Here is a 14,711-nt window from a genome sequence, read left to right on the forward strand (position 1 = left end):
TTGAGTAATGCCCTTGAACTATACCTAGTCATGATTTTCCAAGGTCAAATGTTAGAAAGAATTCAAAGAGCTCTTACGTCTATCGACTAGAACAAATTTGAGTATTTTGGGTAGCTCTTAGAATTCATAACAAGCATGAACCAGTTCGAATCAGTTGCACAGGCTTTTCACTAATTTCGCATTAGGCAAGATTCTTGGGAAAATTTTTGCTTGAAATTGGATAAAAATGCAAATGATCCATAAGCTATGAAAGATATTGTGTAAGGCAGTCAATCTTCGGGAAGACCTATAACAAAGTGACTGAAATAAATCAAGAACTTGCCTTGGACCACCTTGAGATCAGGCCCGAATATCTTCTTGAAGTAGCGGAGCATCGATAGGCGTGGGCTGCTAACCTTAAAATCCTTTACCTATGCCTTTAATTGGGACAGGCGGTTGAAAATAAATAAGTAAATGAATTGTCTTACTTTTGTAGAGTCTCCTAATGCTTAAGATACCGAAGATACCCGAGGATACATTTAAATTTTGACTAATTATTCTCCTTTTTAAAGAAATTAAGGCTAACACGGTAAGGTCCAGTTCCATTTAGAAATAGGAGAAAAAAGCCATATTTAAAGCTGCCCCTTTACCCTCTAATATGTCAGAGCAATTATGCAAATTATATTCAGTACTTGTGTTATTACCATAGCATAAATTCTCATAAACATAAGATAAGGTGTCAAAGTCAAATAGGAAAAGAGTGATGAAATTTGAATGTTAATTTAAGAGGTAATTTAGCGAAAATATTGAATAATTAATTAGAAAATTTGTAATTATTATCGGTAAATGATGTTATAACAGCATAAATTTACTAATTAATGTGTACAATTGAAAAGCTCTTCTGGCATTTAACAACTTTTCATCACAATCCATCGCAATAAATATAGGGAAAATAACCTCATCCCTTGCTAAAATTTCTTCCACTCCCTTAGGATTCGTCATAATGTCGCTAATGAGCCGACTAACAATCATCACACAGGAACAATAAGCAATCTGGTACAACAAACATAAATTCACCCATTCCATTTGATATGGGCAAAAGCCCCCAAAATCTACTCCTTAACACTCAAGGGAGAATGACGAATATGATGTTCATTTATTGTGGAGCAACGCGGGATTTATAATCACTCTTTATTATTAAATTTCAAACCATAATTGACTTTGTCAAATATTCCCATGCAATTTGTCAAACTCATTTTTGGTTCATTTGCTCCATTCAAATTGATGAGGTAATTGGTTAACTTTCGCTAGTTCATTCGGACAGAATCATGCACTAAACAAGCAGCTTAACTCTCCTCTATCATGATGGCATATGCATTGACATTAACATAAAATATTTATTGCATAATGATGTGTAGGGCAAAATTGATAGAATAATTAGCCTCTTGAAATGGGGACTTGTTAAAATATACAATAGACCCTGTAAAACCCTTCACGACAACGTCACAATGCTGTCGGCGCCTTTTTCTAGTCAATACAAAGAACCAGTTTCTCGTGTAAAGCGGTCTTTAGACTAGAGGTTTAGCCCAGTTCCCGAAGGTCTCAAAATTTTAAATATCGAGAAATTTTATTTCTTTTTGAGAACTTAATGTAATTTATCTTTAATGAATCAATCCTGAATTAAGCTTTTCAAAAAACTGTGATTGATAAGAAATTGGAGTAGTAAAGCCATATGGCTAAGCCTTAGGTCTAAAGCCCGTATAAGGCTACCGGCGATATCTTAAACTGTTCGAAGGAATAAAGGAAACTCATCATCTGACAATCGTATTCTCTTTGATCAGTACCCAAATCTCATGATTATAGGTTAGGATAGGAATGAACCGAATGAACACACCTTTGAAAAGCAGTTTACCCAAACAACAAATCCCGGAAGCCCGGAGAAGGTGAGCATTGGGGGATGGGGTAGCTTCGAAATAGACGATTTTTTTCCAGAACCTTTCGACTCGGACTCCAAGCCTTTCTTAGTGGCTGAGATCGGAAAAAGTACTTTTTATTTTGTATTCTAATTTACTAAAGTGCTACAAAGTGCTCTTTGACACCCCAACAGCCACTAAGGAAGGCCTGGAATCCGAGTCGAAAGCTTTGGGAAAAATCGTCTTTCTCTAAGCTACTCCATCCCCCGACGCTCACCGGTTCCCTATTATTTAAATTATTCTTCGGAAAATACTCAAAAAGAACTAAAACAAATCGATGAAGTAATTCCCAAAGCAATTTCTTTCTGGAAGATTTGAGAAAACCCAATTATCTGTGATAGACAGACACAGATAGATAGACAGACAGACACAGATAGTTCAAATTTTTCAAAGTTTCCCAACGACTCCTGTCTAGCGGCCTTAGGGCCTTGACATACCTGAGGATTAGCCGAGAGACGGCTTAGCGTAACATATTCGAAATAATGATTAAACTATATTTCCATAATTTTCCACTAATTCGTCTCTCGGCTTAAGACGTAAGTGTGTCTAGGACATTAGCGTTGCAGCGTTAGGGCCTCGACAGGCCTGCGGATTATCTGAGAGACGGCTTAGCGCAATTAAATTCGCAATAATGGTTAAACTACTTTTCTATCATTTTCCACTAAGCCGTCTCTCGGCCTAAGTCATAAGTCTATCTAGGGCATTACTCGATTTAACGTAATGATTACGAGAATCAAAATCCTATCATTGAACATTTAACTTATAATCCTTAGAAGAATAGAAAAATAGAAAAACAATGAAAATGAGATTGTCTGAAGAACGCAATTGTTTGTAAACACAAACAATAGTGGTTAACCCTATGAAAACGTGTAGGTCATCCATCAGGGAGAATTATTTTCTTCTTGATGGATAACCCATCGGTCCTCAAAAGAAAGAGAGAAAGTTCCAGTTCGGTAAGAAAAGGTCGAGGAATTGCTTCTTCGTATCTTGCGATTGATTTCGCATGCGTTTTTCAACTAAAAAAATAATTTTCGCTTCAGGGTTATAATTCTTGTGAGCATCGCATATACAATTTCAACTAACACTAATTGCTTCACACGCCAGTTTAAGAGTTTTCAAAAGCCAGGACTTATACTGCTGGAGATCCACTCTGATTTTCCCGAGGGTGCTCTTGTAAGGATAAGAAGAACCCCCCTATATCCGATATCTCAAATTTTTTCTAGGCATTCAGTTACTTGCACCGGGCGGGACTCGAATTCGCAGCTGTTTGAATCGAGTCAGAGATCTCACCTCCCAAGAGCCAACAGTCTTGCCTATTGCGCCACTGAGATCCTCACGACTCTGATGAAAACAAGCCATTGAAAGTAGATAAATGAAAAATTAAACAACCTGTTCCTTAAACTGTCCTACCCTTCCTTAATGTAAAAACATCCATCCTAATTTTCAACATTTTTCTTCAATAAATTAGCAGATTCGTCAGTCTCTACACTGAGAAAAAATAGGGTGCGATTAACATTTTTTCCTCAGAACTTTAACACTTTTTAGATGTAAAAATATATCAACATTTTTTAATGTTAATTTTGCACTTTTTGAGGGTAAAATCAACATGAAAAAGGATACCTTTAACCCCTAATACACCTAAAAAGTGTAATATTTACACCGATTTTGGATCAATACTGCAGGGTAAAATTAACATTTCTGGAATGTTATTTTAACTTTTTCGGATTTCTCTCAGTGTAGGGGGAGGTAGGGCTACTTTTAGCTGTAAGGCTACATTTTTGAATGATTTTTTCGCAAATTTCTAATGGAAACTGGGTTTTAACATTATGTAATTTTGATAGACAAAATAATTGTGGATCTAAATAAAATAATTGTAAGGACCAGCTTCATTTAGAAATAGGAGAAAAAATTGTATAACAATTCAAAATATAAATATAAATTCAAAATAGTAGGTGAGATTGTTAAGAATCTCACCTAATATTAATAGCTCTATATTGATTAGAAAAAAAACTAGAATATGATCATAAATTTCTTCGCAAATCGAAAATAGAGAAATGGTTTATAACTTCCTTATTTCCTCTTTTCCAAGGTTATTTTAGTATTTTTCAACATTTACATTTTATAATTTCCGTTTTATTTCTATAGCTATCAAATGTCAGTTTTACTCTGTACACATTGTAGGTTCGAAGAGGTTCGAACGACAAGACTCATCATTGAACTTCACCTGAAATATTTCGATCCTATTACCATTCATTTGCTAAGCAATGATTTTTGTCAAGTTCTAAATAATGCCCATGACTTTGGAAGCAATCGTGCTAAAGTGCAAATGTTGTGAATATGAAATTGAAAACATAATTACTGCACTGCCTAATGACAGAAACATTATAGGGCATAAAAAGCTCAACAGTGACCTCAATCGCCAATATATTGCACAATATGCAATCGAATCAAAATGTGTGTTTATAGCTGAGGAACGGGGTGACATAAGGCCAAAGGGGGTTGGAGTTACATGGGGTGTTTAATTAAATCAATAATTTTTCATTTTTCACACAGCCAGAGCATTTGAGCCGGACTTTGTGTTCCCATTGGAAAACGTGACAGTAGCAGCGGGTCGAGATGCGACATTCACATGTGTTGTCAACAATTTAGGTGGTTATAGGGTGAGTGGGGACCCAACACAAGCGAGGGTATGTATCGGTTTTTCATTAAATACGTTCCATGAGTTGTGGTTGATGCTGATGGATGCTGTATGATGAACACCACTCACCAGAGCACCAAAATGATGCACCTTCGCACCTCACAGTAAATTTTATCGACAAGTATTTTCACTATTAGTGATAAATTGAAAGCCTACAAAGTAAAATTTTCCATTCACTTTTCCTCCAATTGAGCCAAATAGAGCACAAAATCTCACGGTAGTCAGCACAGAGCACAAAGAGCACCAATCTTAATTCAAAACCTTTAATATTAAAAAAAAACCCTTTCCTCTTTAGCACCTGTATCCGCAAATTGGAAAGAGTCTCTCTTATGGCAATTTTATCCATCGGCGGATTAGGATATTTGCATAAGTTTAATGTCAAATTGGTCATACAAATATAAATTTTGATTTAAAACAGTCGCATATTTGTTTCAAATGCGTTAAATCGTTACGTAAGTCTAGCAATTAAAAGATTACCAAAAAAAAACATGTTTTTTGCAAAATAAAATGTGTCACAAATATTTTTTCAAAGTATTATGCCCAGCGCACAATAACTTTTGTTTCTAAATATGTTTTGAAAGTTTCTTATGTGAGCGAGCGAGATGACTGGATCTACATCTCACTCACTCTCATTGAAATGTCAAAAACATGTTTACAAAATAAAAGTTATTGTGCGTTGAGAATTATGTCCAGCGCACAATAACTTTTGTTTATAAACATGTGTTCAAAATTTTCTATGAGAGTGAGCGAGATGACTAGATCTAGATCTCACTCACTCTCATTGAAATCTCAAAAACATGTTTACTAAACAAAAGTTAATGTGCGTTGGGCATTATGACCAGCGCATAATGACCTTTGTTTGTAAACATGTTTTCAAAATTTCCCATGGAAATGAGCGAAATGACTAGATCTATAGATCTCACTTACTGTCTTTGAAATGTCAAAAATTACTAAATAAAAATTTATTGTGCATTCACTGAGAAAAAAGAGAGTGCGATTAACTTTTTTCCTCATAATTTTAACACTTTTTAGGTGTAAAAATATGTCAACATTTTTTAATATTAATTTTACACCTTTTTAAGAGATAAAATTAACATGAAAAAGGGTAACTTTAACCCCTAATACACCTAAAAAGCATAATATTTACACCGATTTCGGATCAATAATGCAGGGTAAAATTAACATTTACGGAATGTTATTTTAACTTTTTCGGATTTCTCTCAGTGTTGGGCATTATGCTCAGCGCACGATAAACTTTTGTTTGTAAACATGTTTTTAAAATTGCAAGCGAGAGTGAGCGAGACGACTAGATTTAGATCTCACTCACTCTCATTGAAATATCGAAAACATTTTTACTAAAAAGCATAGCGCACAATATATTTTGTTTAGTAAACATGTTTTTGACATTTCAATGAGAGTAAGTGAGATCTAGCTCTAGTCATCTCGCTCACTCTCATTAGCAGATGAAAAACATATGTACAAACAAAAGTTACTGTGCTTTGGACATTAAACAATTCGGAATTAGTCGTAATGGGAAGCGTCAGCTGTAATTACTTTTCCTGAAAATTGAAATTTTGAAATAGGTGGACAGGATTTCTCGAAAGTAATGCACTAATTTCTATAAAATTTTGCACACTTTCAGAAAACATAATATAATAATAATAATACTGGTGGCACAACATTCCATGAAGGAACTAGGCCTTCCCACAAGGGGATTTCTAGACATGCATTATTATTTTTTCTTGTACGGGATGAGGTTGTCAGTCCCATGCCCATGAAATCAAGTACAGTGAAGCTCACTGGACGTGATTCGAACACCTTTAACGCCAGAAAAATTCCTGGTAACCTCAAGGAGATTCGAACCCGGGACACTTGCATCATAGAGCGAGTGCTCTACCACTTCAATAACTTCCAAGATAAAAGAGATAGCGGCTTAAATTTTTTTTTCATAGATGGCCTCCATAGACCTTCTTCAAAGTCGCAAGTTTCTTAGAATTCGATAATATCGATAAATCTGTATCTCATAGATTTAGTGAATGATGACTTTTTAACGCATTATTACAAATTTAACCCATTTATTGTGATACTGAGAAAAATCCGAAAAAGTTAAAAGAACATTCCGGAAATGGTTATTTTACTCTGCAGTATTCATCCAAAATCGGTTTGAATATTACCCTTTTCAGGTGTATTAGAGGTTAAAATTACCCTTTTTCATGTTAATTTTACCCTTAAAAATGTGTAAAATTAACATTAAGAAATTATGATATATTTTTACACCAAAAAGTGTTAAAGTTATGAGAAAAAAAATTAATCGCATCCTCTTTTTTTCTCAGTGGACATTCATATTACAATTTGACTAATATTTGTATTAGCTACAAAAAGTACAGCTATCAATAAATTTTTCAGTCGATACTATCGAAAATAAGTTATCATGTCACCTCAGGCTTCCTTCTTTAACGAAGGATTTTGTTTTTTCCTTGATCATATCTTACTTTACAACTAATTATACGTCCTGTGAACTACGTCGATGATCGATTTTTTTATAAAATTTTCCTAAAAATCAATATTTGCTGTTATTTTTATTTTTCAAAGGCCTTCACTTCTGCACGAGCTTTACTCAATTGTTAATAGAAAATATTTAGATTCTTGACTTACATGCAGATGATTTTTGTTCTCGAGTAAGCTCATTTTGCTATTTCTGAGTAATCTCGTCTACCGCAAAATCTTAAATGGAAAAATCAGAAAATATAATATTTTAATGTTGTATTTTTGATAAAAGCGGGTTTACATAATTTTTTGTTTTATTAAAAAAAAAGAATTAGAGAAAACATGCTTTTTTTAGTCATCATGTCCCACTTAACCCCTTAACAAGTGCCATATATAGCCAATGCAATGGAAAATTGCTCATTTTTTTAGTGGATGTGTTCACTAATGTTCGGCAAATTTCATAAAATACATAGAGGCATGCTTTAAAAAAAAAACATGCATCAGGGTGGATATTGTTTTGTTTAAACACTATGAAATTCATGATTAAATAGAGTAATTGTTAAAAATGTTTTGCAGAGATTTTCCACTCATTGGCAATTTTTTTTTTAAATATAAACAGGAAGAATTGTATGCAACAGTGTAAATCAATTTGGTCCACACAAAGCGATAAATTAATTGCTTTACGTGATAATTTATGTATTTACTCAAATTCCACTGCAACACTCAATTTGTGGAGTTATAACAAAACATTTATCGCATTGAATATAAAAAAAACGTAATAGTTATTATACAAACAATATCGGTCAGGTTCAATAATATCCTTTTTTTAATGCTTTTATGTATCCAATTTTCGCTCACTTCCTATTTCCAAATTATTTTCAAATTTTATACAATAATCAAGAGATGGAATTTTTTTCATGATCATAGTATTAATATTGTGCAATTGTCATAAAACTAATAATTTTTTGAAGTTTTTGAAAAAAAATGAAAAGGCCAGGAATTATGTACTGCTACGCATTATTTGGAGAAATCGTTTTTTGTCAACAAATGAGCACTCAGCAAAAATTAAAAAAAGTGCTATAAATAAATTATAAAAGTTATGAAGCAGTAAACGGTAGGGGAGAGTGGGGCAAAAAGTCACAAAACGAATATTGGATTTTTTTATAGGCTACCCGAACGCCCCAGAAATTTCTAATTAGCGCAGTTTTATAGGAAATTTACCATTCTACAATTTTGGGAAAGTCATTTTCTTCTTTTTTGTAAGGAAATACATTTACAAAGCCGTTTTCTTAAAAGTAATTTTGTGACCATTCTCAAAAATGCTGGGGCCTCTGGGGCAAATAGTATCAGGACCCGTTTATTACGGACTTCCGTAAATTAAGAAAATACTTAGATGAAATATTTTCATAGGAAATTTATTCCTCTACACCTCTGTAAAACACCGTTTTCTCTATCTTAATCCATTCGCTCAATGTACTAGAAATACCTGAGATAGAATGTTCATATTTTGGAATTATAGTTTCTTACAGATTAATAGATGATTTTTTTGAAAAGAAAAAAAATTATCTATAATGGGGTGCCGGGTGCCGCTGTCAAACACACGTCTTAAATTTCTCTGCATTAATTCATTACAAACTTTATTAATTCAAATAGAGTAACTATCCAAGAAAACACATTGGCAAACAGAATTCAAATCAGGAGAGAGGATGATGACCAATTTTAAGAAATTGGACGAGAGTTCAAATTTCCTGTCCGCTATTTTGAGCAAAACTTTTGCATGACTTTCCGCGAACAAGAAAATATCAACAAAATATATTTTCATCTCTGTTCAACTATTTTTCTCAAGTAATTGAAGGTCAAAAGTAACTAAAAATACATTCCCGACAGCAATTAGGATAACAATTGCCCAGGAATAAATCATCTAAAATCACTCAATTTGCGTATGATGTATAATACCATAGTAAGGAACAGGTTAACGAGAAAAGTGCTTTTTAAGCTGTTTTAGAAAAAAAGCAGTAACACATGATATTGACGTTTCTTTTCGCCATAAGTCATCAGAAATTGCTTCGGTTTTTCTTACTTTTTGCTCGATACCTTTTGTTACTTTTTACCCCAAGTGGTCGCTTTTGAATAAAAAGATTTCTAGAGAAAAGAATCTTTGTAGAACTCTAAAATAAATAACGGCTTCGTATTCAAAGAATCCAAATCATTTAGGAGATAATCTCCTGTGCATCAATTTTGAAAAATAAAGGCAATACTCCCTCCGTTCCGAAATAAGTCGTACATTTGGGAAAAAAATCTTGTTCCGAAATAAGTCATACGTTTGAGAAACAAATGGGATTAAGGGGAAGTTTGCTGGTAAATGTTTTGTGTACCACAATTATCTCTTGCAAGGTGCTATTGTTAATGTTCAGAACTAAAATTAGGGTCCAGTCTTCACGGTAAGTTGAGGAACGAATGTCTTAAAAATGTCTTATTTTATGTGTTTTATTTTCAATTTAAATTAAGTGCAAAATAGTAAGAGATAGAGACTTGGGATCTTCGGGGGACCCCCCATAAGTGGACCCTGGGACCACTAATATGCCCCTACCTTTCCCCCACCCCACCTCTTTTCATGAAAAAAATCTCACGACATGTTTACGACCAATTCCGGAAAAACATGGTTTTGGTGGGGGGAAAATGAGGAACATGTTAATGGTCCCAGGGTCAACTTATGGGGGGTTCGCCGAAGATCCCAAGTCCCTATCTCTAACCATTTAGCATCCAGACATTCAAACGCAAAAAAATATGTTCTTTTTATTGCTCATTCTGCAAAATTAGAGCAATAAAAAATTTCATATCGGTAATAACTGCTGTGTTCTACTTGAGTATACTAAAAATTTAGAACAAATTCTAGTCTATAATATGAATCACAATTCGTTTTTTAGTAATTAACTATCTACCGGAGCTCTTTGAAAAAAAAATCGCGAAAAATGGACAACTTCAACATATGGATTCCTCAACTTACCATCGTGGTAGGATCTCCATATTATCCCTGAACATGGAAAATAGTTCATACATAAGATATTTGCAAATATCAAAAACATTTTCCGAAACCATTCCTTAGTCACTAGTTTTTTCCCAAACGTACGACTTATTTCGGAACGGAGGGAGTAATTAATATCTTCTGCAAGGAAAATATTTCAAAAATAGAACTAAAAATTTCGATATTTTTTATTTTCTAAATTCCTTGTTTGAGTTCTAGGAAACTTACGACATTGAAGAAGGTCTATGGAGGCTATCTGTGAAAAAAATTAAAAGCCGCTATCTTATTTGGAAAATATTGAATTTTGAAATTTTCGATTTGTGACTTTTTACCCCAGTCAGTCTCCTCTAAATTATGTGAAAGTTCTTTTGAGATATAGCATCTAAGTAACGAGTTTTAGCATTTTGCAAAGCGTTATGCCCTAGACCACACTTACGACTTAAGCCGAGAGACAGCTTAACGTAATTATGATCAATATAATGGTTTGACTAAATTCCCATCAGTTTCCTACTAACTGAGCCGTTGGTGGCTTAAGTGCAAGTGTATCTAGGGGGTCTAGGGCATAAGGGCATAATACACTTTGCCGCCTTTTCTTAAAATAAAATTTCCTTCTAAAAAGTATTTTTCTGAACCGATTGGAATAATCGGTATATCAGTTAGATACCGATATAACATCGAAAACTTCGAATGCTCGAAATTGTTATTTTTAAAGGATATTGTAAGGTATTAAGTATAATTTTTGAGCAATTTTAAGTAAAAAATAAAAAAGATAGATTAGCTTCAAGACAATAAATCCATAGTGACGGCCCAATAGAGATACCAAATTGCAAATTATTGTCTTGTGATGAGATTTCGGAAAAGGGAAGTAAATTGAGAGGAACTTGTGGATAACTTTGCAGTGAGAAAGTCCGAGATAAATGTGATCAATAAATTTATATGTCCACCCTCTTGGCAATAAATTAACTGAATCTTTCTAAACCGACAATTAACCCTAAATTACTTGCAACAACTGCCGTCCGAACAACTAATAGCACTAGATACACTCTCAACAATTTTCCCATTACAGCTAAGGCACTTCCGGAACAATATCTCCCGGAGTCGTGGACAATGACCTCTTGATTGGAGGACTTTGAGAGAGAGACTCTTTTCAAATTTTGCACAATGTTGAGTTATTTTTTGGATTTGAGAGAAAAAAAACCATACCTAATCGCACTGCACCCTTCAGTAGCTAAGAAATTTAAATACAAGCGCATTGCATGAATTGCACCGCGTGCTAATTAATGTTTGCACCAAAATCTATATATACATAATATAAATATAATATAATAATATGAAGTAAAAGCTGATACTAATTAATGTGATATTGTACGAAATTGTACCACCGAAATGGCTATTGCGCTGTTTTGGTGCGTGATTTAATTAAAAGCAAATATTAAGTTGGTTTTTTCAATGCACCAAATGCAATCAATAGATAAAAAATTAGGTGCGTAAGCACATGTGACATGGTAAAAACTAATGAGTTCCAAAATATTCAAAAACAGGTCGCATGGATTAAAGCCGATGCAAAAGCCATATTAGCAATTCATGAGGTAAATATTTGATAAATAACACTATGCAACAATTTTTAACTGGTTTATGTTGGGATCCTCATGTTATTTTTTCTAATTGGTCCAATAAATTATGAAAATGCTGATTATTTTATCAAGGATTTCATTTTACACCTATGTTATTTATAAACTAAAACGCTTTTACTTTTTAGTACTAAAATGAACATAGTTTCAATTTTACTGAATGGATTTTGATTTAGCGAAAATATCACTGCTAGAAATTTTTTAAGTGAAGAACCCAGCTGGCACAAGATTGAAATAAGTCGATTAAACTCACTTATTTAATGGATAACAATATTATTTTTGCTTTTTTCAAAGTTGAATAGTTATATTACGTTACTGTAGTGACTATATTACGGAAATAAAAATAAAAATATTATTTTAAGTGGATTAGTCATAAACGATCCATATAGCGAAGCGCCCGGATTAGCACACTTGACTGTAAGCGATTTATGATTCGGTCTTTCTTCTGTTTTTCAAGGGATATCAGTTATGGTACAACGACAGCAGACGCATCCTAACCGAATTTCGTAAGACTTCAATATTTAAACTTATTAAATTTACAATACTTCGCTTTTTTCCGTAGGGGGAAGTGAGGTACCTTTGAAAGTGGGGCACCTTTGAAATTTGAATTTTTCTCCTATGTTTAATGCCCTCTACACACCAGAGAAATTTATGTCCATATTAAGTAAGCTAAATTTCTTACGCCTGTGTAGGAAAAACTCTGAAATAAGGACATATTTGTCTCTAGTGTATAACGGCCATAAGTGAAACTAAGCGATATCATAATGTAATTTAACTTCTCATTTATGCAGCTGGATCATATCACGATAAGGCTCAATTTTATTTAAAAATAGGTGAAAAATCCCAATTTCAAAGGTGACTCACTTTCAAAAGTGCCCCACTTCCCCCTGCCTTATTCTGAATTTTTGAATTTCTCTAGTTTTTACTAGAACTAAGAACCCTGACGATTAGAGATATCGGCTTACTGTCCTCCGCTCTATAAAATCACCCTTCGCATTATTCACATTCCCGTCACGTTTCCAAAGCATCTCTTCAAAAGACTTTTGGTTATCTAGAATAACCTTTTAACTTTATACGACAATGACCTTGACTCACTCTTTCTAACGGTTTGTCAAGGTCAAAGTCAAATACGTCAAGATAATCGATTCCTTAACTAAGCAAATTTGGGAAATTTTAAGGCAACCTACAAATCAGTTTAAATCTATTAAGAACCGGTTTATATAAAATACGAAAAATCTTGAAAAAAGGGAAGCTCGGTGTAGTCAGCATGACCTTTTAATCGAAAAATCGACCTTTTAATTGGGCTCGAGTGTTAAAAATAAATAAATTAATTAATTAATTAATAAAAAAAAATTTTAAAAAAAACCAAGAAGACCGGTTTCGTATCCGGTTGGAGTATATTTGATCGTGGATTTTAATTCCAAATCCAACTAGGGGAAACTGCCCTTAGCCCATTCGTAATGACTTAATTTTTCCTATGTTTCTGAATACATGAGACTCCGCAATATATTTTAAATCTGAGCACTTCCCCTTATTTTTTTAATATGCGTGCGAGGAATTACATTTACTCAGTCATTATGAAGCTTGGGATCTAACGAGGCATGGGCATTTTCCCCTATGCAATTTTATTTTATTTCTTAGGTCGAACTTGTTGACCGTGATGATTCTTTTACGTATAAAGCCTCATAACTAATCTTCGAGAATTTAGCCTATTACATTTGACGGTGAAGGATCAAAAAAGGAAGTTTATGCAAATAATCTAAGATGAACTAATATAAGATCGTAAGGGCCTTGACAGACTTGAGGATTAGCCGAGAGACGGCTTAGAGTAATTGTACTCGAAATAATGATTAAACCACATTTCTATCAATTTCCACTAACCCGTCTCTTGCCTTAAGTTCTAAGTGTGACAAGGACCTAAGACTACATAGACTACGATAATTTCTGCTGATCTTTTATCGCTGAATTTTATGAACTTAGTATTCTCGAGGATCTGCCTGATGACCAAGTCACATATAAGATTAATATTTTCTCAAACTGCGAGAATGCCAAAAAGGCAGAAAGAGTTTTATCACGCCTCTCTCTCATGTTTCGCTCGAAAAGTGACCGAATCACAGTTGGCACGCATGGAAAATTGCTCGAGTTGCCTGTAATACGATTCAGAAAGCAATTAATACGAACAGTAACATCTTACTCATTGTATTACTCCACTAGAGTGTACTCTTTCTAACACACGTGATTTTCCATTTGAAATTTTGCATTCTATATACCTCTCTTTCCGTCTTTTCTTACTCTTAGTATTAATTTTATATGTGACACCTCCGTGAGTCTATTTGAGGCTAGGGGTAACTCATTCCCATTTTTTACTGCTCGAACTTAACGTAGGGAGCAGTATATAAAATCCCTCCAAAAACCATATTTTTTGGGCGCGTTGTGCGATATTTTTTTTAATTTTTGGATATGTTTTAGAGATTACCCGAGCATACAATTGACCATTTGATAATAATAACGATTTTTCAAGTTCAAAGGTTAAAAAAAGCTCCAGAGATCGAATTTTTCAAGCGAATGGGATCATATTTGGGCTCGTTGGAAAGGTCTTGGAATTTCCGACAAAACTTAATTAGTTTCAATCAGTTATGAACCGATAGGTAATTTTCAATCAATGTTATTATCAATGATCTTTCGAGTGATTTACAAATTGATGGTTGAGAACCGGTAAACGTTCAGGATTTTTAAAATTGCTTTTGCGGTATAAGAGAAATGATCACAATCTATACCTCATGTGTACCAATTCTAATAAATTTTTCTCTTACTTCTTCTCACTTTTGTAATTAAAAAAAAACTAGGGGAATGTAGGCAGCCTTCGCACATTTTTTCGTGCTTCATATTCAGGACTTTTTTCTGACTAAACTGTAAAA

At 33.7% G+C, this 14,711-nt stretch overlaps 1 protein-coding gene across 2 annotated transcripts in view; it reads left to right on the top strand.

Annotated features, from left to right (window-relative positions):
* LOC129806582 (protein amalgam) overlaps nucleotides 1–14,711 on the top strand; it is a 189,050-nt gene that overhangs the window by 145,915 nt on the left and 28,424 nt on the right. The window contains exons 5-6 of one of the 2 annotated variants that reach the window (XM_055855274.1): nucleotides 4,506–4,639; nucleotides 11,704–11,751. In XM_055855274.1, coding sequence (XP_055711249.1) covers nucleotides 4,506–4,639; nucleotides 11,704–11,751 — 182 coding nt within the window. The remainder of the gene's footprint in view (nucleotides 1–4,505; nucleotides 4,640–11,703; nucleotides 11,752–14,711) is intronic. The other variant, XM_055855275.1, reaches the window with a different exon arrangement.

Source organism: Phlebotomus papatasi, chromosome 3 (genome assembly GCF_024763615.1).
Source record: "Phlebotomus papatasi isolate M1 chromosome 3, Ppap_2.1, whole genome shotgun sequence".
Taxonomy (NCBI): domain Eukaryota; kingdom Metazoa; phylum Arthropoda; class Insecta; order Diptera; family Psychodidae; genus Phlebotomus; species Phlebotomus papatasi.